General features: G+C 43.3%; 1 protein-coding gene across 1 annotated transcript; it reads left to right on the top strand.

Annotated features, from left to right (window-relative positions):
• Window positions 1-477: 477 nt before the first annotated feature.
• SMARCAL1 (SNF2 related chromatin remodeling annealing helicase 1) lies at window positions 478-24,619 on the top strand. The gene is made up of 17 exons (XM_075284672.1): window positions 478-519; window positions 2,020-2,805; window positions 5,041-5,091; window positions 5,332-5,592; window positions 7,054-7,104; window positions 10,292-10,475; window positions 11,294-11,444; window positions 11,673-11,831; window positions 11,912-11,977; window positions 14,652-14,792; window positions 14,864-15,082; window positions 15,343-15,413; window positions 16,948-17,050; window positions 17,917-18,099; window positions 20,542-20,642; window positions 20,767-20,863; window positions 24,418-24,619. Exons 2-17 carry the CDS (start codon window positions 2,061-2,063, stop codon window positions 24,583-24,585), a joined length of 2,751 nt encoding a protein of 916 aa, XP_075140773.1. The 5' UTR covers window positions 478-519; window positions 2,020-2,060; the 3' UTR covers window positions 24,586-24,619.
• Window positions 24,620-25,579: the final 960 nt, after the last annotated feature.

The raw sequence follows: 25,579 nt of genomic DNA, 5'->3' as shown, positions 1-25,579 counted from the left end.
TATCTAATCCTATCCTGTGTGATACTGTATACTGAGCTGTGTATCTAATCCTATCCTGTGTGATACTGTATACTGAGCTGTATCTAATCCTATCCTGTGTGATACTGTATACTGAGCTGTGTATCTAATCCTATCCTGTGTGATACTGTATACTGAGCTATGTATCTAATCCTCTCCTGTGTGATACTGTATACTGAGCTGTGTATCTAATCCTCCTGTGTGATACTGTCTGTTATTCTAGTGTATCTAATCCTAACTTGTGATACTGTACATCTAAGAAGCCGTATGTAAGTCTGACAGATGTGTGACATTATATAGATATATATATATATACTGTATTTCTCCACAGACTTTTCCTCCTCAGACCTTGCGGCTGTTGCCAGGAGTTATCATGGCGTCGGGGTATCGGTGACGTCACTCCCGCGCCAATAGTGCTCTGCGGTCTCAGAATGATGACGTCAGATGGTAACCGACGCGCCGGGCTTCGCCTCTATAGTTCTGTCATGGAGAAAATGGCGGGTAAGTTTCAAAACGCAGCGCTAGGGGGGACGAGGACCCTGCTGTGAGCTTGCTGGGAGAAGTAGTCCTCCCCGTGTGTATGGGGGATATGCAGGATACAGAAGTGAATATACACTGATGATTGGTAGTAACATACGACTGTGGGATAGATGACATCAGAGAGAAGTCATGACATCATAGGAGAACACAGAGCACCACCATTGATAAGTGGTGGCCACAAATGTAACAATGGGACTGACAATAAGCGGTGACTGGATATAATGATGGGACTGATGAGAAGATAAGATAATCCTGTAATAGTCCCACAGTGCAGATACTCAATATGTTACAGCAGCCTAGTAATACAGATACAGGATAATACACAGGAATATATTACAGGACACATATGCTGAGAAGAGAAGATATACTAGGAGTCCATAGCAGCTAAGGAACAGAAGAAGGAAGACGTCATAGTCATTAGTTCTCTGTGCGGAGTCTGCGCTTGGTCTGATGTAGATTATACAGCCTGGTCGCGGTTGGAAGGAAGGACCTGCGATAGCTCCTTCTCACACTTGGGGTGAAGCAGACGGTCACTTACAGTGCTGCTAAGTCCCATCAGGGTCCCATACATGGGGTGGGATTTGTTCTCCCGCATGGAGGTCACCACAGACAGTATCCTTCTGTCAACCACCGCGGATATAATGATGGGACTGATGATAAGTGGTGATCGGTGATATAATGATGGGACAGCTCTGCTGCTGTAGTTCCCTGGTGCCACCACTATGCTGTATTACTGAATCTGCCCCCTGTCCCCTGCAGTACCTTCTGCCGATTGTTGATCTGTGTGGGTGCTGGTGTCGGAGCTCCACAGATCAGATACCGCTGACCTATCCTGTAGATTGGTCATGAGTATGAAACAGGTATTAGGGGCTGAAACCCCTTTAAAGAGATGGTCTAGGGCAGGGGTAGGGAACCTTCGGCTCTCCAGCTGCTGTGAAACTACAAATCCCATCATGCTCCATTCACTTCCATGGGAGTTCCCAGAACAGCAGAGCAGTATGCATGCTGGGAGTTGTAGTTTTGCAACAGCTGGAGAGCCGTACGTTCCCTACCCCTGGTCTAGGGAGTTAAGATTATCTTAACTGATCCCACAGGGTCACCCCCTCATCTCAGATAGTTACCTGCACTATGGGGGCTGATTGTGAGATTAGGGAGAGGGTGAGCGGACGAGGGGATCAGGGGCTGGTTCTGTCATGTGACTCAGGGGTCAGAATCGGGGGGCACCCACCAGTCCATCATCATGCTAGGTCTGTCTTGCCACACCAGTTTTACACTCTGCTGGCGGTGCGGGCCGGGAGCGTTTATCGCCCTGCGGGGCACATCCTATATTGAAGTCAGTGACGGGAAACACTGCGCTCTAATTCGCCGTGATTGCATTGCCATAATCATGGGCCAAGAGATTGCCGTATACCCCCTGTGCACCTCCGATGTACACTGTATGACCCTTCTTTGTTTTTTCAGTTTATTGCAGGTGATTTTTGTCAGAAGTCAAATCCAAGACAATGTCTGGTTGTCTGACCGAGGAGCAGAAGCGGCGAATGGAGGAGAACAGGCAGAAGGCTTTGGCCAGGAGAGCGGAGCGACTCGCCGCCCAGAAAAGCAGAATCAATCAGAATGCGCTTTCCATTACTACCATCAAGCCTCAGCCACCCGGGGGCGCACACGTGCAACGTTTGCAGCCGGCCTTCAGTCTTACTGCGGCCAATAGTGTCAGATATCCCGGAAACACAAATGCACCTAGTAAAATCCTACAGGCGAATCCCACTCCCCCGGCAGCACAGACCCCGGCCGCTCCGGCACACACAACGAGTAATAAACCACAGATGACCCCTGATTATACCGCCAACATCTCGAATGTGACTATGGGACGAACGTTTCACTCAGATGTTACCAATAACTTTCTCCAAGACTCCTCCAGACCTCCCAGTAACTCGCATAACACTTACAATGTCCATTCAGGATCCGGGAAAGTTGGGGTGGAGACAGTAAAGAGCCCCAGTAACGCTTCTAAATTTTATGGCTCGGGGATAGTCACAGCTGGTGTGAAGGCTGTGGCGGCCCCACCGCGGACGGAAGGGAGGGAGGCAACGGGCAGTGTTAGTAGCGCAGATGCTGCACCTGCCAAAAAAACCACAGTCAGTATAAAAGGAAGGTGCGTCCGACATGGAGAGGAGCGGTTCCGGGTCGAGGTCGGATATAACGCAGAACTCATCTTCCTCTTCAAAGGGATTCCCAGCAAGAGCTACGGTGAGTCTGGCACAATGTCTGTAATCCAGAGAGTGTAACCCCTTATAATGTCCCATAATCTGGCGGGGGATTTTTTAAAAAAAATGTAAATTTTTTTTAATGGCCTTCACTATTCCAGAATGCTTAATAATCCGACCAGACCAATGTGATGACGTCAGATATTCTGGATTCTCCTAGCAGTATATAGTTATCTATATAGCAGGACTCCTAGCAGTATATAGTTATCTATATATAGCGGGACTCCTATCAGTATATAGTTATCTATATAGCAGGACTCCTAGCAGTATATAGTTATCTATATAGCAGGACTCCTAGCAGTATATAGTTATCTATATATCCGGACTCCTAGCAGTATATAGTTATCTATATAGCAGGACTCCTAGCAGTATATAGTTATCTATATAGCAGGACTCCTAGCAGTATATAGTTATCTATATACCGGGACTCCTAGCAGTATATAGTTATCTATATAGCAGGACTACTAGCAGTATATAGTTATCTATATACCCGGACTCCTAGCAGTATATAGTTATCTATATAGCAGGACTCCTAGCAGTATATAGTTATCTATATATAGCGGGACTCCTAGCAGTATATAGTTATCTATATATAGCAGTACTCCTAGCAGTATATAGTTATCTATATACCAGGACTCCTAGCAGTATATAGTTATCTATATACCGGGACTCCTAGCAGTATATAGTTATCTATATACCGGGACTCCTAGCAGTATATAGTTATCTATATAGCAGGACTCCTAGCAGTATATAGTTATCTATATAGCAGGACTACTAGCAGTATATAGTTATCTATATACCCGGACTCCTAGCAGTATATAGTTATCTATATAGCAGGACTCCTAGCAGTATATAGTTATCTATATATATCCGGACTCCTAGCAGTATATAGTTATCTATATATAGCAGTACTCCTAGCAGTATATAGTTATCTATATACCAGGACTCCTAGCAGTATATAGTTATCTATATACCGGGACTCCTAGCAGTATATAGTTATCTATATACCGGGACTCCTAGCAGTATATAGTTATCTATATAGCAGGACTCCTAGCAGTATATAGTTATCTATATAGCAGGACTACTAGCAGTATATAGTTATCTATATACCGGGACTCCTAGCAGTATATAGTTATCTATATAGCAGGACTCCTAGCAGTATATAGTTATCTATATAGCAGGACTACTAGCAGTATATAGTTATCTATATACCAGGACTCCTAGCAGTATATAGTTATCTATATATAGCAGGACTCCTAGCAGTATATAGTTATCTATATACCAGGACTCCTAGCAGTATATAGTTATCTATATACCGGGACTCCTAGCAGTATATAGTTATCTATATAGCAGGACTCCTAGCAGTATATAGTTATCTATATATAGCGGGACTCCTAGCAGTATATAGTTATCTATATAGCAGGACTCCTAGCAGTATATAGTTATCTATATACCGGGACTCCTAGCAGTATATAGTTATCTATATAGCAGGACTCCTAGCGGTATATAGTTATCTATATATAGCGGGACTCCTAGCAGTATATAGTTATCTATATACCCGGACTCCTAGCGGTATATAGTTATCTATATAGCAGGACTCCTAGCAGTATATAGTTATCTATATAGCAGGACTACTAGCAGTATATAGTTATCTATATACCCGGACTCCTAGCAGTATATAGTTATCTATATACCCGGACTCCTAGCAGTATATAGTTATCTATATAGCAGGACTCCTAGCAGTATATAGTTATCTATATAGCAGGACTCCTAGCAGTATATAGTTATCTATATAGCAGGACTACTAGCAGTATATAGTTATCTATATACCCGGACTCCTAGCAGTATATAGTTATCTGTATAGTGTGACTTTTTTTTTTGTGAAGTGAGAGACAGTCTTTGTGAACACTCTCTTGTGACCGTTTTGGGCAAAGAAGCGAGGAACCTCCGATCTCCGCTGTTTAACCCTCTGTATGCCACGATGAGTGCTGATTCTGGCAATCAGTAGGGTAGGCTGGTGGGTTTCTTCCATTGATCACAGCACAAAGGAATCCTTGTGATAGCAATGAAGAGCGTTCAGTATGGACAGAATCCACAGAGTCCAGAGTTTGAGGATTGATGGAAAGTTCAGAGACCTCCTGCCCCCCCCCACCCCCATATATCCAGTGCTGGAGTCCAGTTGTGGTCTATGATGATGATCTTTCTATTCTTCTTTTAGATCCTGCGACTAAAATGTGGAATTTCAGCCTGGAGGATTACATGAGTCTGAGTAAGTAGAGGAGCAGAGGGTAGGCGTCATGTCTTATACTCCACTCACATCTAAAGCTGCACGTAATTGTTTCTCAGGCGTCTCCTCTCCTGGTTAGTTCAGTGGTAGATGTATTGGGGTGGTGGGTTGTGGGAGCTGCACTGATTTGCACAGACTGGTACATGCATTGCTGTGTATCCTTAGGCCAATGTATAGGTGGTCTGAACAACAGCCTAATGCCCACACCCTGTTTGTCTGCAGTGACCGAAGTCCAGAGGCTGCAAAATGTCACCCTGAAACCCCTGGAAGGAATGGAGGACGTTAAAATCCCAGCACAACTTTCCACAGCAAGCGGGGGCGCCAATGTCAATGCTCTTCTAGCCATGTGCAACACCTGGCAGAGGCCGAATGCCACCGAGAAGGGCAAGTGCCTCTTGGTCTCCCGTTCTCGCTTCGAGGTGGACATGGGGTATCACGCGGAGGTCATCGGTCTGTTCAAGCAGATGAACTCGCGGAATTACGGTAAGAAGCTGATGGCGTCTGATCGTCCTCTTCCATCAGCTGTTCAGTGGTGGTGCCAGGAGTTGGGCCCCCACCTGTATGATCTTGATGATCTATCTTAAGGCTCTAGACAAGTATGGATGATGATTTCTGGGCATGCTCCCTGGAGCCCATCTATGCTTGGCCTAACAGCTCAGCCTCATTCATTTGAATGGGACTGAACTGCTGTGTACCATGTGACCAATTAAGCGCTGGGGCTCCTTCAAACAGATGGTCAGTTGGGGTATTGCAGGTTGGACGCCCACAAATCCCATATCCATCATGTCCTTTGGGTATATAATTTGCAGAAAACCCCTTTAATATTTATCAGGTAACTGACTTGGGCATAAAAGATATCGGGGTAGAGATGAGAATAAGATGCCGGTGTACGGAGTGACGTCTCGTTGTTTGTCATTGAGGTCGAGCTCCCCCCCATAGACGTCCGCTTGTTGCTCGCTGACTTAAATAGCTCGGGAGAATTTTGGTTTTGTTCATTTAAAAGCCTTGTCAGGGTCTGAGGAATAATGTATGAGAGTGTGAAGCGCGATGTATTTAGAAACGAAAGAGGCGGCGAACGGCGCAGAGACGTGACCTGAGGCCGCCGCACTTTACATTTCAGCCGCGTCTTGTCTGCTGAAGCCTCTGTAGTGTTGTTAGAGGAGACCTGTCAGGCAGCGGCAAATTCAGATACCTGATCTATCAACCCCCCCAAAAAAGAGCCTGTTTGTAAATGTCAAGAAGAACGGCGGCTCCTGAGAAGACAGCAGCGAAACCGAAGAAGAAAAAACTAGGCTTCTATAAATAGTGGGGAACACCCCCAAATCCTAATGATCAAATCGTGATCGCAGCGTAAAAAGTTCTGGAACGTTCTAAGAGACCGTGAAGGGGATTTATAATGAGGGGTTTGTATTGCTACAATTTATATCAAATGTCACACGATGTTTGTTGCATCTAAGGCTACAGACAGGCTATTAAAATGTTACAGAGGTATTGCCCAAATGTTGGTGACATTCTCTCCTCCAAACCAGCGTGCCCCATCCTTGTCCCCCACATCAGGAGGATAGCCTGACATGATATGATTGCTTGGTCCCAGTGAAATAGCATTTGGCCCATATTAATCCAATGGATTTGGTATCCTGATGTGAAGCAGATACATAATATGAGCCCTGATCTTACAGCTGTCAGCAGCACAGCCGGCCATGCACAGGAGCGACACTGACTCTACACCGACAACATGGCGGGACTGTTTTAGACTATTTAGAAAAGTTTTCACATCTTGTCATATGTTTTAAGACTGAAGGAGATAAGCTGCGTACAATCCTATATCAGTGATCACAGTGACGCTCCCTCTGTGCTGCCCCCCGCTGGGCACACCCCTGTATTTCACGTTGACGCCTTTGTTGGTTTTTCCTTTTATTTCTAAATTCTCTGATTTTATTTCAGACATGAAAACCAGAAAATGGAGCTTCCTCCTGGAGGATTACCAGAGGCTGAGTAAGTGGCTCCTCAAACTCTTCGTCTTCTTCCAGGTCCAATTATTAACCATCTGTTTCTTTTGAAGACTTACACAGCAGCCGCTCCTTCCGGAGATGAGTTTTGTTCTGCAGATCTTTGCTAAGATGCCTATTTATTGAACTGCTCAATTTCTGTTCAGGAAATGAGATCTTTAATATCTGCGCCTTGTAAATTCCTGTAAACGAAAAATGTCTGACACCTGCTATGGCTCGGCGTATTAGACCACTTGGGTCACAAATTCACCCTGAGGTGCAGGTGGGATCAGCTAACAACTCCTACGCATACAGGACTGTGCCAAAGTCTTAGGCAGCTGCGTATAAAATACTGCATAGTAAGAATGCTTTCAGAAATCGAAGGGTTAATGTGAAGTGAATGATGAAAAGAGAAATGGAAACCCCATCAATATTCGGTGTGACCTTTGCCTTCTTCTCGGTCCTTGCAGATAGTATTTGGCAGATCTGGGCAGGGAGGTTGTTCCACCGCCATCTTGGAGGACTAAGCCCAGATCTTCTGTGGATGTTGCTTGCTCCAATCCGTCTGTCTCTTCATGTCACCCCAGACAGACTGGAGGATGATGGGATCAGGGCTGTATCTGTGGGGGCCGGGTCATCACTGCCAGGACTACGCCTCCAAAGGGCAAAGGTCACACCAAATATTGGTGAGATCGATCATCTTTGGGATTTGCTAGGAAAACAAGGCCGATCCATGGAGGCCGGACTGGGCAATGTACAGGTCTTAAAGGGAGACACTAAGCCACGGGTCCTTATGGACGGGGATTTAGTGTCACATATAGATCTGTAACAATGCGGTCTGAGCCAGCATTAAAAAAAATAGTCAGAGTACAGCGGAGATCATAAGTTACATTGGACTTTAAGGTTCAGTGAAGACGGGGACATACAGCCGACTTTGCTGTGTCTGTGCCCTGAAGCCGAGATGGCGCCAGGAGAGCTGGGTAAGTAGTTTTATCACAAATGTGGACGGCATTAAAAGAGGACACTATGGGACACTATAGCTGCTCTCCCTAAGGACCTGTGGGTGGTTTAGTGACCCAAATCGCCCCGTCAGGTTTCCTTTAACCTCTTCCTGCTTTAACAATTCTAGTTATAGCTCAGCGCCATAATAGTAGGAGCTGTACCTGCAGCATTACATCCGGCGCTCCGGTGGATCGACCCCCTGGATGCCGGGATCAATCGTGATCACAGCATCCAGGGGGCCAGTCTTCCTCCCCACAACGATAAGATCTCAGGTCCCGAGGGTTTGCCATGGCATCCAGGACAGTCTATGCACTTTTCCTATAGGGAATTGATGTGCCATGTTCTGCTATACTATGCATTGCACGGGGGATCTGACATCTCAGCTTCACAAAAAAAAAAAAAAAGCTTAAAGTAAAGAAACTAAAAACGTAAAAAAAAACAAAACACCATTACATTTATAAAATACATAATATAAAAAAATAAAACCCACATGCTAAGTATCCCCACGTGCCTACAAGTCCCCACTATCTATATACCCCAAAATGGTGGCAAACGAAACTACAGCTCGACACGCAAAGAATCAGCCCTCACACAGCGAAGTGGACAGAAAACTTAAAAAAAAGTTCTGAATTTTGGAAGGCAGAGAGGAAAATATTAGAAAAAAGTCGCTGGGCATGAACAGAAACTGTCCCTGTGCCCTTGAAGGGTTGAAGCAGGTAATGTCACGTGCCAGGATAGCGCAGGGCACCTGCAGAGATCTGGCCTCGAATATTAGGCAGGTGGTTTTAATGTTATGGATGATTACTAAACAAATGGTGGACAATAAATGTATCCCGGTGCTTGGATCCCCTTATGTCGCGTCCTCCTGCCGCTGCTGATGGTGGACGTCACGGCTCCTGTCCTAGTTGCCAAGTAATTGATGAATAATGGTGTCCTGAAAGAAGGGTCGGTGAAGAGCTGCGGCGAGGTCCTGTCGGGTCTGAACGCGGGAGCTTGTTCTGCAGTCACACATGTCCCCCCCTCCCCCCAGGTCATGTCAGGAGACTGCTAAATGTCACCATGTGATTGGCATCCAATTAGCTAATTAGCTGCTATAGTGGTGGAGAATTGGTTCTAATTAGGCGGCTCTGAAGACGACCTCACGCCTGACATCCTGCTGCCGTGTCCATAGTGTTATCCTATAGACTAGGACAGGAGCGAGGATGTAACGTGATCATAGGGGGCAGAGTCCTCACTAAAGCCCTCTCCTGACGTGGCTGATAACAGAGAGCAATAGATGACAGTCACCTTTGTATCCAGTCTAGACAATCCTCTGTGAGACGAGCAGCCTGGACTGATACATTGTAGCAAACGATCAGGACGGGAGAGTTTGCTGCTGATGTGTTTATCCCACAGATATGGGACTGGATTCAATTGTGGCAAACCCTCAGCTGTGGGAGAGATCGCTCAGGATGTTCTATATAAATGCTGGCACAAACTGAGACCTTGGAAATTGTGAGGACACGAAACACAAAGTCTGCTACCTCCTGCCATGTACAGAGGTGGAGGGGGGGGGGGGTCTCCTGGTTTGGACCCTCTTTTATAGTCCAGGGTGGAGACGTGCTGCAGAGCTCCACAGACGAAACAGCACTGTGTGAATGCAGCCTGATGCCCCTGCCTTAGTCTGCCATTGATTTTATTTGCCAGGTGGTCCCCACCAATGATCAGGATGTGGGGTCCCCAATGGTTCATCATACACAACCTATATGGCTTTATTAATAATAATACATTGTATTCCTATAACAGTCGCTGAGCACTTAGCGCCACCATGTGGTCTTTTGGCAGTAGTGTCCGATTTTACTGTCTTATGGTTGAAGTAGGCAGAGAGCCCACACATGGGGGCGGCCTGCACCCCACTAAAATCATTGAAGGGTAAGACAGTCCTACAAGAACTGACCATCAAAAGTCCCCTTTTAAATGCCAGTTTTGGAACCTAAATTCCCTTTATGTTACTGTCCAGCTGCATACATACATGACTACAACCTATGAACACCGTGTCAGGTCTTTCAAGCTATTGGTCTCTGCTGTTGCCTGCAGTGGTCAGACTATATCCAGGCTTAGGCAGTATATGTAGGTGACGATCCCCTTTACATGCCTGTCTATGTACTAAGTGCATGCATTGCGCTGATGAATCTTCTCGTGATTCCTTGCAGTGGAGGCGTTACTTAAGATACAGCAGGTAGAGGTGGAGCCGCTCCCAAAACCTGTGGTACAGGCCTTCGCCTCTCAGTTTGAGAAAACCTCTGTAAGTCGCCCCGAGGTCCCGGACGTTGACCTGTCGGCACTGGACTCCAAGCTGGTCAGCAGCCTGATGCCCTTCCAGAGGGAGGGGGTTTGGTAAGTGTCAGCTGAAGGATCTGATGCCTTGTACTGCCAGTAGTGATGTCAGTGCAGGGCATTGACGATTGTATAGAAGATCATTCTGGACTTTTAGTAAATTCTGTGAATTCTCCTAAGACTTCCAAGGCTTGAGCGGTCCAGAGATTGAAGCGTTGCAGTGCGCGATGCATTTACTTGTATCTTCATGGTCAGATTAATGGCAGCTCTATAGGACGATGATTTCACTGCACCCCAGGCGGGTTAGGGTTGGGACCTGAATCACCCTGCAGCAACAAATGTCAAGGCAGAGGGTGCTTCAGCTGTGACGCCTGCCGCTCCCCACCCAGGGCCAAGGCAGCGCCACCTACTGGAAGCCACACTGCATCATGGAGAGCTCAGCAATGATTTTGGTGCAGTCACAGATCAGCTCTGAAGGAGACGATCCAGCAGTGTCCCAGTACACCAGGACTGCTACTCTGAATCCTATACATTGGCTTGGCATGAAGTTGAGTGGTAAGGCGCTGCATGCCACCTGCTCACCAACTTGGATAGGTCATCAGAGAAATCTGTCCAGTTGAGCAGGAGGGTTCCTGGGCGCTCTGCATCTCAGGGGAAGTTATTTCTGGACTGTAGAATTAGGCTGGGATCATAAAGAGGGAGGGCCTGGAAAGAAACACCAAAATCTGCAAATTGCAGGCAGGTTTTTTTCTCACTGCGTTGCATGGATGAAATTTGGGCAACAGGGCTGGCTTGCTGCCGATTTTCATATCTAAGGTCCACTGCCTGGGCAAATACGCAGTGTGAACCTAGCCTAACTTTTTTTCTTTCTTTCCCAGCTTTGCAATCTCCCGTGAGGGTCGTCTGCTCCTGGCTGATGACATGGGCCTGGGAAAAACGATCCAGGCCATCTGCATCGCTGCTTATTACAGGACCGAGTGGCCGCTCCTTGTGGTGGCCCCTTCGTCTGTCAGGTTTACCTGGGCTGAGGTAAGGAGTCCCATATTGTCAGTGCATGTATGCAGCATGAGTGTGAACGGCCGTCCGTGTAGTATGTCATGTCTGTGAACAAGACAGATGTTCCACCTTCTCTCCTAGTGAGAACTCCCAGCCTGGTATTAAACGCTCGTATACAGCAGGACTAGCAATAGGATGTAATTGTGTATTTCCTGAGAGGTCTGGTCTCTGTGCTAAGGCTTTGCTCCCCTCCATATTAAGGCTTTCCAGAGATGGCTGCCATCCATCAGCTCAGACAGCATCAACGTCATCGTCACAGGTCGCGACAGCCAGTCCGCCAGCCTCATCAACATCGTCAGCTTCGACCTCCTCGGGAAGATGGACAAAACCATCACCTCCAATTTCAAAGTCATTATTATAGTAAGTTCTCTTTCCATCGGGCCCTTCTTGTACGATATCCGGCTCTGTCCATCACTGGTTCTTATTTTTTTTCTTTCAAGGATGAATCTCATTTTCTGAAGAACGTGAAGACGGCCAGATGTAAGTCCGCCATGCCCTTGTTAAAGGTACACACCGCATGGACTTGGTACTAAGTACTCTACGGGATGTTTAGATGTAATACTTATGGTCTACAGGTAACTCAATGGTTCAGGTTCTGTCTGTCTTTGGGTATTAAAACCGTTAGGGGCTGTTCACACGTTCAATTTGTCAAAAACTGATGCAGATTTTGAAGCAACTTTGCCTCTATTGAGCGTGGCTAAATTCCAAATTCTGCGTTGAATTCCACATCAATGGAGAAGGATTATTTTCCACTTCCTATTCGTTTCAATGGAAGTTCTCGTTGGAATCCACCTGAAGAATGAGCCGGACGCTACAGGTCAAATCAGCGACTGCCTGCCATTGAAATGAATAGGCAGATTTAGGCTGAGAGGCCCCACGTTGCAGATTTTGCTGCGTTTTTTTGAGCCAAAGTCAGGAGTGGATTTAACAGAATGGAGACCTCTAAGAGCCTCCTTTTATATTTTCCATTCCTTTTGCAGCCGCTCCTGACTTTAGCACACACAAAAAAAATAAATGCTGCAAAATCTGCAACAAAAAAACGCTGCGTTTCCTTTTGGCAGATTCAGCCTCAAATTTAGCATCAAATTTCTATGTGTGAACTCCCCTTAACTCTTCTGCTGCTAAAAGGGGCGGAGCTGTGACAATGTATCATTTATGTTCATTAACAAGGGATAATGTTGATGAATGGACTGGTCCATTGTAATGTAGGTAAAGCCGTGTAGCTGCAGGTGAGAAGCTGTGACAGGTGTAACTCTCTGCCCATGGGTCCTCCATGTCAGCAGGAGATGAGCTGGCCCCCATGACGCTGATAGTCATGTGATTTATTCAAGTCAACCCTCTTTCTGGCTACATCCTGGTTTTTCAGAACTTCTATATTGATGACCTTTCCTTAGGATTAGGTGATGTGTGATCGGATGGCTGCAACAACCCCGACCCAAGCACTGCAGCTTCTTTCCCATTCATTGGTCACATTGTACAGCGGCAGCTCCGTTCCATTCCAGTGGAATGGGGGTGTCAGACCCCCCACTGATCACAAACTAATCACCTATCATAAGGATAAGCCTATGTGCAGATACAGGCAGTATATACACGTTTAGCTCTGACGCAGAGGAGGACACAGTCGGGATACATGGGTAATTCATGTGAATGCCACCATCTTAAAGGGATTCTACCACTAAATAGCTATTTTTTCTGCTTTAGACGTCAGAATAGCCTTTAGAAAGCCTATTCGTCTCTTACCTTTAGACCAGGTCTCCGCGGCGCCATTCATTAGAAATCCCGTTTTTTACCGGTATGCTAATGAGTTCTCTTGCAGCAATGGAAGCGTCCCCACTGCTGCCCGAGAACTCTATCCAGCGACGCCTCCTTCTTCAGCTGCATCCTCCCCTTCTCTGTCGTCTTCCTTCTACGTCAGCTCCGACGCCTGCACAGTCGGCTCTGCCAGCGAGACACTGGTAGAGCCGACTGCACATGTCGGCGGCCATATTTTCGAGGCCGCAATTGCGTGCCCGCGCTGTACGCTCTTCGAAGTCTTCGCCGAACAGAACGTACTGCGCATGCTCAGTAAGGCAGACCTTACTGAGCATGCGCAGTACGCTCTGTTTGACAAAGACTTCGAGGAGCTTACCGCACGTGTGCACAATTACGGCCTCGAAAATATGGCCGCCAGCCGGCATGCGCAGTCGGCTCTACCAGTGTCTCGCTGGCAGAGCCGACTGCGCAGACATCAGAGTTGATGCAGAAGGAAGACGGCAGAGAAGGGGAGGATGCAGCTGAAGAAGGAGGCGTCGCTGGAGAGAGTTCTCAGGCAGCAGTGGGGACGCCCTCATCGCTGTTTGAGTGCTGGGGCCCGCCCCCATTGCTGCGAGAGAACTCATTAGCATACCAGTAAAAATCGGTATTTCTAAGGAACCGTGCCGCGGACACCACGTCTAAAGGTAAGAGACGAATAGACTTTCTAAAGACTATTCCAACGTCTAAAGCAGAAAAAATAGCTATTTAGTGGTAGAATCCCTTTAAGAGCCACGGGTGCAGCAGGTGCCACGTCCAGCTACTTTCTAATATACGTTTGTGTTTTTGTTTCTGGTTTTCATAGACCTCTGCTTGCTGTCAGTGAATGGCAGCATTCTTCTTTACATCCAGGTGCCGGACACTCCTCCTGAACTGGCCCGGCTTATATAGCGGCAGCTCTCCTGTGGAGTGGGCTAAAAGGCGATGACTGATGACTTGCTTTGATACTTTTTACAACTGAGCTTTTGGTACAAGATATTGGGTCTGTACAGGTTTCAGCCTCTGGGGCGTTGCTATTCACTGACGCTAAGCAGAGATCTGCAAAGAGGGACGAAAAAAACCACAAAGGCTTTTCCAGGATTTATACGTACCCTTAAGTATAAGGAAAATGTTCGTTCTTGTAGCGTGTTAGCCAGTGGGTTGGAAATATAAAAAACAAGAAAACTTGATAATCTTCAGTAAAGGTATCAACTACTGAAGATTATCAAGTTTTCTTGTTTTTTATATTACGTAGCCTTAGGATTAGTCACGATTTAAAGATCTGCAGGGGTCCTATACCTGTCCTGTGAAAACCAATATGGCTGCCGCAGAGGTTGTTCCTCAGCTTTCTTACAGTCCTGAGCGGCAGCTGACGATGAGACCAGTGTTTGAGCTTCTTGTTTCTCGCAGAGTGCGAAGAGAGTCGTCCTGCTGTCCGGCACTCCAGCCATGTCCAGACCGGCAGAGCTGTACACCCAGATCGCTGCCGTCGCGCCCAGCTCTTTCCCACGATTCCATGAGTTTGGTGTCCGTTACTGTGACGCTAAACAGGTGAGTGTCATGTGACCCCATCTAGGTGCGGTATCAGTGATCAGAACATCTAAGCGTCTTCTCCTGTCCAGATGCCTTGGGGTTGGGATTACTCCGGATCCTCGAACATGAACGAGCTGAAGCTCCTGCTGGAAGAATCCATAATGATCAGACGGCTCAAGTCCGACGTTCTCTCCCAGCTGCCGGCCAAACAGCGGAAAATGGTGGTCGTCTCTCCTGACGGCATGAATGCAAAGACAAAAGCGGCATTAGCTGCGGCGGCCAAAGAGATGGCGCAAGGCTTCAAAAATGTGAGTTACGGCTTCTACCCAAAACATCTCTGATGGGGAACATTATAACCTGTGCGGAGCTATGTGTCTCCATGGTAAGAGACTATAAACAATCCAGGTGTAGTCAGATCCTTCATATAGATACATGGCAATAGCAGGACAAGGACTGAGAGCTTATTTGCTGCAAGGTTATATCTCTTGCTATGTCTGTAATAGAGAGGGTATACAGGAAATACACCTCAGTGTATACAGCAATACTAACTATATCCTTATTCTTATAGAAAGTGCAGGAGAAAGAAGCTCTGCTCCTCTTCTACAACCGGACAGCAGAAGCCAAAATACGATGTGTTATGTGAGTATCATTTATGGAGATAGGGGGACTGTTCTACATATTCAACTCTGAACCTGACAGAATCATGAGCGCAGCTCTGGAGTATAATACAGGATAAGTAATGTAATGTATGTACACAGTGACTGCACCAGCAGAATAGTGAGCGCAGCTCTGGAGTATAATACAGGATAAGTAATGTAATGTATGTACACAGTGACTGCACCAGCAGAATAGTGAGCGCAGCTCTGGAGTATAATACAGGATAAGTAATGTAATGTATGTACACAGTGACTGCACCAGCAGAATAGTGAGCGCAGCTCTGGGGTATAATACAGGATAAGTAATGTAATGTATGTACACAGTGACTGCACCAGCAGAATAGTGAGCGCAGCTCTGGAGTATAATACAGGATAAGTAATGTAATGTATGTACACAGTGACTGCACCAGCAGAATAGTGAGCGCAGCTCTGGAGTATAATACAGGATAAGTAATGTAATGTATGTACACAGTGACTGTACCAGCAGAATAGTGAGCGCAGCTCTGGAGTATAATACAGGATAAGTAATGTAATGTATGTACACAGTGACTGCACCAGCAGAATAGTGAGTGCAGCTCTGGAGTATAATACAGGATAAGTAATGTAATGTATGTACACAGTGACTGCACCAGCAGAATAGTGAGCGCAGCTCTGGGGTATAATACAGGATAAGTAATGTAATATATGTACACAGTGACTGCACCAGCAGAATAGTGAGCGCAGCTCTGGGGTATAATACAGGATAAGTAATGTAATATATGTACACAGTGACTGCACCAGCAGAATAGTGAGCGCAGCTCTGGAGTATAATACAGGATAAGTAATGTAATGTATGTACACAGTGACTGCACCAGCAGAATAGTGAGCACAGCTCTGGGGTATAATACAGGATAAGTAATGTAATGTATGTACACAGTGACTGTACCAGCAGAATAGTGAGCGCAGCTCTGGAGTATAATACAGGATAAGTAATGTAATGTATGTACACAGTGACTGTACCAGCAGAATAGTGAGCGCAGCTCTGGAGTATAATACAGGATAAGTAATGTAATGTATGTACACAGTGACTGCACCAGCAGAATAGTGAGCGCAGCTCTGGAGTATAATACAGGATAAGTAATGTAATGTATGTACACAGTAACTGCACCAGCAGAATAGTGAGCCCAGCTCTGGAGTATAATACAGGATATGTAATGTATGTACACAGTGACTCCACCAGCAGAATAGTGAGCGCAGCTCTGGAGTATAATACAGGATAAGTAATGTAATGTATGTACACAGTGACTGTACCAGCAGAATAGTGAGCGCAGCTCTGGAGTATAATACAGGATAAGTAATGTATGTACACAGTGACTGTACCAGCAGAATAGTGAGCGCAGCTCTGGAGTATAATACAGGATAAGTAATGTAATGTATGTACACAGTGACTGCACCAGCAGAATAGTGAGCGCAGCTCTGGGGTATAATACAGGATAAATAATGTAATGTATGTGTTCATTCCCCTTGGACATTGGCAGAGAATACATCCTGGATCTTCTGGAGAGCGGGCGAGAGAAGTTCCTGGTGTTCGCCCATCACAAGCTGGTACTTGACAGTGTCTGTGACGAGCTGGAGAAAAAGGTGACCTGAGTTGCTGGTTTGTTTTGTTAGATGGTGCGGGCTGAGCATTGCCACCTATTCATATCCTAGAACTTGTGTCGTATGCTGCGATGGTTGATGGCCTATACCAGGGCTAGGGAACCTTCGGCTCTCCAGCTGCTGTGAAACTACAACTCCCAACATGCTCCATTCACTTCCATAGGAGTTCCAAGAACAGCAGAGCAGTATGCATGCTGGGAGTTGTAGTTCTGCAACAGCTGGAGAGCTGAAGGTTCCCTACCCCTGGCCTACAATGTCTAGTAGGAAATAAATGCAACACGCAAGACTCATAAAGTGTAAAATGTTATGCTGGGGACCGGGTGACTTTCTTATCTTCCTTTCTGTTCCCTCCTGACAAATCTATACAACAGGCTGACGAGATGTGCAGAGCTGTAATACACAGACATGCACCTGGTGCAACTGCTGGCGTCAGAGAAAGCTGCAGGCCTTGTGGTTAACCCCTTCAGTGTTGTGGACAGATATGTAGGAGGAAGTGAGCCATCTTGTAATCCTAATCCCCAGGGTTGGCATCATCATGGATACAGTCCTGGCACTAACTCTAGTCCCCGGGGCTGTCTCATGTGTTTGCCTACGACAGCGTCCTTGCATAGTATGCCCTAATAGATGCGCAGCCACAACGTGCTGACATGCATTGTAAGATTAAATATAATGCATTTTGGTAAATCTACATAATATAATCTCCATGCGTCTGGTCATAATATATATTGTATACACATTGCAAAACACTCTCAATATACCGCTCATATAACAGGGTACAGATAGAAAAACTTATAGGATTTGTGTCCATTTTACCTTTCTAATTTTGGTTGTGCACTCCCTTCCTGTAGAACATGGGATTTATCCGCATTGATGGAACCACGTCCTCGGCCGATCGCCAGTTACTCTGCCAAAAATTTCAGTTTTCAGAGAAGTCGTGTGTCGCTGTGTTGTCCATCACAGCTGCCAACATGGGGCTGACCTTGTCGTCTGCAGATTTAGTGGTGTTTGCAGAGTTATTCTGGAACCCCGGGGTGAGTGTAAGATCCTGTGTGTATAAGGCAGCTGAAGATATTTCATATATATTATGTAGGGATAGAGAGAGAGAGAGCTTATAATAAACATAGAACTAAATATATATGCAGACATTTTTGCAAATATGAATAATTAAAAAAAAAGTTTTAAAGATTTTCCAAAGATTTTCTCTCCATCTTAGTGGTAAGTCTTGATCGATTGTTAGTGAATGCAGCTAAGGGAGCGTTCACACTACCGTCGGTGTCTGACACGTAGTGTCCGCTGCTAATGTCCGTTCAAAATCTTGTGCGGACACTAGCTGTGTCTGTGACATTTTGCATTCATTTAAATGGAGATCGGGTGCGTTCTTTTACAGTCCGTGTCTGTCCTTAACTGTCCGTTCCCAAAGATGTCCGACTTTTCAAGCGGACAGTAAAACCTACATGTCGGGTTTTGCTGTCCGCTTGAAAAGTCGGACATCTTTGGGAACGGACAGTTAAGGACAGACACGGACTGTAAAAGAACGCACCCGATGTCCATTTAAATGAATGCAAATGTCACGGACACAGCTAGTGTCCGCTGCTAATGTCCACACAAGATTTTGAACGGACATTAGCAGCGGACACTAGCTGTCGGATACCGACAGTAGTGTGAACACCCCTATGAATGAAAGAATTTCTTAAGATCTGGAACTTGACAGAGAAACAGGCCATGATATCTTATTGTGGTCAGGTTATCTTCTCATACATGTAGTGTCCTCCTGATAACCAGCCATGATGTCCTTATTGTGGTCGGGTTATCTTCTCATACATGTAGTGTCCTCCTGATAACCAGCCATGATGTCCTTATTGTGGTCAGGTTATCTTCTCATACATGTAGTGTCCTCCTGATAACCAGCCATGATGTCCTTATTGTGGTCGGGTTATCTTCTCGTACATGTAGTGTCCTCCTGATAACCAGCCATGATGTCCTTATTGTGGTCAGGTTATCTTCTCATACATGTAGTGCCCTCCTGATAACCAGCCATGATGTCCTTATTGTGGTCGGGTTATCTTCTCATACATGTAGTGTCCTCCTGATAACCAGCCATGATGTCCTTATTGTGGTCAGGTTATCTTCTCATACATGTAGTGTCCTCCTGATAACCAGCCATGATGTCCTTATTGTGGTCAGGTTATCTTCTCATACATGTAGTGTCCTCCTGATAACCAGCCATGATGTCCTTATTGTGGTCGGGTTATCTTCTCATACATGTAGTGTCCTCCTGATAACCAGCCATGATGTCCTTATTGTGGTCAGGTTATCTTCTCATACATGTAATGTCCCCTCCTGATAACCAGCCATGATGTCCTTATTGTGGTCGGGTTATCTTCTCATACATGTAGTGTCCTCCTGATAACCAGCCATGATGTCCTTATTGTGGTCGGGTTATCTTCTCATACATGTAGTGTCCTCCTGATAACCAGCCATGATGTCCTTATTGTGGTCGGGTTATCTTCCAACTTACAGAAATTGGTCATTGAGGGGTTAAAATGACTGATAAAACCAAATCACACTTGTGTCCTCGGTGTGTCCATAAAGCCTGTGTTGTGAGGTCCAATAAATCTGCGCCTAATTATTTGTAATCCGGGCGACTTCCAGGAATTGTGGTGCCATTTATTCTTGTCCTCGCTGTGAGGCAGAACCAATCAGCCTCATGTTGTTCTAAATTGTACCGCACTGGTGCTCTTCACCTACCGTCACCTGAGGAGTGTGGGGGTGGGATGTTCAATCCTCTTAATCCAGCTTTTATAGGAGTTCCAAGAATTTTACATTTCCAAAATCTGCTTCCCTGGTAACCTGCAGTTTTCTAGTGGGCGGACACTGAACTTAGATAGGAATAGTTTTAGGTAGAAGAAAAACTTAACACGTAAAATAATAAAAAGTCCTGGACTCTTCTGCCAGCCTCAATTCTATATCTAGTTGTAAGAAAGTTTGCGTAGCGTTGTCACCCAGCTTTCCTAGACTCCTGAATGGCAGCTCTGCTGTCCTATACGGTCAACTAAATTTCTGTATAACAAGCCATTCAGACATCTAGGAAAGCTGGGTATCATCTTTTGGGACTTATTCCACTGTTCTCTGTGACATCTGTGCCGGACTCTTAGGCCTCAAGCACATGGCAGAGGGTTCAGGCCAAGAAGGGTCTTATTGTTTTAGTGGAAAGTACTTGTATGACACCCGAGTGCCTTTCGTCCCCCATTGATTTCAGTAGGGGAAGGGGGATCCATTGTCACACAGGACGATAGGACAGAACATTGGACACCCCCTTGGAAGTGCCTTGGGCAGACCACTTGGTTATGTCCACGAGGCCTTATACTCCCTGACTGTGGATCTCTCCTGTTTTATCACTACTTGAAGACAATATAATGTAAATAATCTGTCCATCCCACGGGGTATGAGCGCTTCTTATTTATTCTTTGTAGGTTTTGATTCAGGCAGAAGATCGGGTGCACAGAATAGGACAGACGAGCTCCGTGAATATTCACTACCTGGTAGCAAAAGGAACAGCGGACGACTACTTGTGGTATAAAAGCAATTCTAAAATGAGAAACTTATATAATAATTCCAAGCAGGATACCATTATCTCCATTGTTATTCATATTATGTAGGATACGCTGCTATAGACTGTTTTCTTATATTTTTCATAGGCCACTGATCCAGGGTAAGATCAAGGTCTTGGGCCAGGCAGGTCTGTCAGAGACTAATTTTTCAGAAACAACAGAATCTGCTGACTTTTTCTATAAGGTAATAAAAAAAAAAAAAAAAAAAAAGCTCTCTACTACCAAACACATTAACATGTCCTCTGCATGTCCTACTGATCACACTGACATATCTATGCAGTTATAAGACTGTGACTACTGTTATACTATCTCCTATGTACAAGAATATAACTACTATAATACTACTCCTATGTACAGGAATATAACTACTATAATACTACTCCTATGTACAAGAATATAACTACTATAATACTGCTCCTATGTACAAGAATATAACTACTATAATACTACTCCTATGTACAAGAATATAACTACTATAATACTACTCCTATGTACAAGAATATAACTACTATAATACTACTCCTATGTACAAGAATATAACTACTATAATACTACTCCTATGTACAAGAATATAACTACTATAATACTACTCCTATGTACAAGAATATAACTACTATAATACTACTCCTATGCACAAGAATATAACTACTATAATACTACTCCTATGTACAAGAATATAACTACTATAATACTGTTCCTATGTACAAGAATATAACTACTATAATACTACTCCTATGTACAAGAATATAACTACTATAATACTACTACTCCTATGTACAAGAATATAACTACAATAATACTGCTCCTATGTACAAGAATATAACTACTATAATACTACCTCCTATGTACAAGAATATAACTACTATAATACTACTACTCCTATGTACAAGAATATAACTACAATAATACTGCTCCTATGTACAAGAATATAACTACTATAATACTACTCCTATGTACAAGAATATAACTACTATAATACTGCTCCTATGTACAAGAATATAACTACTATAATACTTCCTCCTATGTACAAGAATATAACTACTATAAGACTACTCCTATGTACAGGAATATAACTACTATAATACTACTCCTATGTACAAGAATATAACTACTATAATACTGCTCCTATGTACAAGAATATAACTACTATAATACTACTCCTATGTACAAGAATATAACTACTATAATACTACTCCTATGTACAAGAATATAACTACTATAATACTACTCCTATGTACAAGAATATAACTACTATAATACTACTCCTATGTACAAGAATATAACTACTATAATACTACTCCTATGTACAAGAATATAACTACTATAATACTACTCCTATGCACAAGAATATAACTACTATAATACTACTCCTATGTACAAGAATATAACTACTATAATACTGTTCCTATGTACAAGAATATAACTACTATAATACTACTCCTATGTACAAGAATATAACTACAATAATACTGCTCCTATGTACAAGAATATAACTACTATAATACTACCTCCTATGTACAAGAATATAACTACTATAATACTACCTCCTATGTACAAGAATATAACTACTATAATACTACTCCTATGCACAAGAATATAACTACTATAATACTACTCCTATGTACAAGAATATAACTACTATAATACTGTTCCTATGTACAAGAATATAACTACTATAATACTACTCCTATGTACAAGAATATAACTACTATAATACTACTACTCCTATGTACAAGAATATAACTACAATAATACTGCTCCTATGTACAAGAATATAACTACTATAATACTACCTCCTATGTACAAGAATATAACTACTATAATACTACTACTCCTATGTACAAGAATATAACTACAATAATACTGCTCCTATGTACAAGAATATAACTACTATAATACTGCTCCTATGTACAAGAATATAACTACTATAATACTACTCCTATGTACAAGAATATAACTACTATAATACTACTCCTATGTACAAGAATATAACTACTATAATACTTCCTCCTATGTACAAGAATATAACTACTATAATACTACTCCTATGTACAAGAATATAACTACTATAATACTACTCCTATGTACAAGAATATAACTACTATAATACTACTCCTATGTACAAGAATATAACTACTATAATACTACTCCTATGTACAAGAATATAACTACTATAATACTACTCCTATGTACAAGAATATAACTACTATAATACTACTCCTATGTACAAGAATATAACTACTATAATACTACTCCTATGTACAAGAATATAACTACTATAATACTACTCCTATGTACAAGAATATAACTACTATAATACTACTCCTATGTACAAGAATATAACTACAATAATACTGCTCCTATGTACAAGAATATAACTACTATAATACTGCTCCTATGTACAAGAATATAACTACTATAATACTACTCCTATGTACAAGAATATAACTACTATAATACTACTCCTATGTACAAGAATATAACTACTATAATACTACTCCTATGTACAAGAATATAACTACTATAATACTACTCCTATGTACAAGAATATAACTACTATAATACTACTCCTATGTACAAGAATATAACTACTATAATACTACTCCTATGTACAAGAATATAACTACTATAATACTACTCCTATGTACAAGAATATAACTACTATAATACTACTCCTATGTACAAGAATATAACTACTATAATACTACTCCTATGTACAAGAATATAACTACTATAATACTACTCCTATGTACAAGAATATAACTACTATAATACTACTCCTATGTACAAGAATATAACTACTATAATACTACTCCTATGTAGAGCCACAACAGGCAAAAAACACATAACAGCTTGACAAGAAGACAGTGAAAAAGATAGAAAAACGTGAATTAAAACCACTTAACTTAGGTTAAGAGGTTTTAATTCACGTTTTTCTACCTTTTTCACTATGTCTTCTTGTCAAGCTGTTATGTGTTTTTTGCCTGTTGTGGCTCAATTTTAAAAAAGCTATGAAATAAAGACTTGGATTTTACACGTCCATGAGTTGCAGATCCTTCAAACTACCTGTTTGGACCTATCTTCTTTATTTAAGAATATAACTACTATAATACTACTCTTATGTACAAGAAAAGGTATGTTCACATGGAGGAATTTGGTGCTGAATTTGAGGCTCCAAATTCCACCTGAAACCAGTCTCCATTTATTTCAATGGGAGTTAGATATTTTCCAGCTATATAAGAATCCTCCATTATCTTCAGGTAGATTGAGGTGGAGGAAAGCAGATAATCCCTCCTGGCAGGTAAGGATTGTGAATTTGGACAGGAGAATTTCCAGCTTCAAATTCCTCTTCATTTTCTACTGCAGCTCAGGCTCATATGAATGGATCTCGGCAGCGGCAGAATAAAACTATTATAATACTTTGGATGTCACAGAATTGGATCAAAACTGTAGTAATGGGCAGAACAGTAAGGGGAGATTATTGTTTATATTCATCCTCTATTTTCTGACCATCGATCTACAGGTTAGGTGAGAAGTTTTTTTTATATTTCTGGGAGTCCAATAGATGTGACCTTCAGTGATCATCAGAACAGGGACTTGTGGCAATTTCATTGAAGTGCAAGGACCGCAGATGTGGACTATCAGGTGTCAGGGGGTCGGAATCCTTCCATATGTCTGTATACTTCATACTCGATACAGAATCTAATGGGATATTCATCTTCTTTATACTCACTAAAGGACCCAAAACAGAAGACCATCTATGACCTTTTCCAGCGGTCGTTCTCTGAGGATGGGGCTGCAGATGACGCAGATGAAGCGCTGCTACTGGAGGCTTGTGAAGAGTTTGACCAAGAAATCTCCGAAGGAAGTCTCTGCAAGAAAAGGAAAATCGATGACTACTTCTAACCTGTAAAGTTTTGTTGTACAGTCGTGTGTGATGTCACTATATATATATACTTGTTGTAAGTAATATTTCAATATTAAAGAGAAATAATCCTATGTCCCTTCCCTTATTCACATATTACTAATATCTATGATATTAGGCCATGTTCACACAACATCCAAGTGCTGTTATAGTGCATAAACCCCTGCAAGCAAGTGTGTGTGTGTGTGTATATATATATATATGTGTGTGTATATATATAGTCAGTCACTGTGTACATACATTACATTACGTATCCTGTATTATACTCCAGAGCTGCGCTCACTATTCTGCTGGTGCAGTCACTGTGTACATACATTACATTACTTATCCTGTATTATACTCCAGAGCTGCACTCACTATTCTGCTGGTCACTGTGTACATACATTACATTACTTATCCTGTATTATACTCCAGAGCTGCGCTCACTATTCTGCTGGTCACTGTGTACATACATTACATTACTTATCCTGTATTATACTCCAGAGCTGCGCTCACTATTCTGCTGGTGCAGTCACTGTGTACATACATTACATTACTTATCCTGTATTATACTCCAGAGCTGCGCTCACTATTCTGCTGGTACAGTCACTGTGTACATACATTACATTACTTATCCTGTATTATACCCCAGAGCTGCGCTCACTATTCTGCAGGTGCAGTCACTGTGTACATACATTACATAACTTATCCTGTATTATACTCCAGAGCTGCGCTCACTATTCTGCTGGTACAGTCACTGTGTACATACATTACATTACTTATCCTGTATTATACCCCAGAGCTGCGCTCACTATTCTGCTGGTGCAGTCACTGTGTACATACATTACATTACTTATCCTGTATTATACTCCAGAGCTGCGCTCACTATTCTGCTGGTGCAGTCACTGTGTACATACATTACATTACTTATCCTGTATTATACTCCAGAGCTGCGCTCACTATTCTGCTGGTACAGTCACTGTGTACATACATTAC

The sequence above is a fragment of the Leptodactylus fuscus genome, chromosome 8, assembly GCF_031893055.1.
Source record: "Leptodactylus fuscus isolate aLepFus1 chromosome 8, aLepFus1.hap2, whole genome shotgun sequence".
In the NCBI taxonomy this organism is placed as follows: Eukaryota; Metazoa; Chordata; class Amphibia; order Anura; family Leptodactylidae; genus Leptodactylus; species Leptodactylus fuscus.
This window is presented reverse-complemented; position numbering and strand designations above follow the sequence as displayed.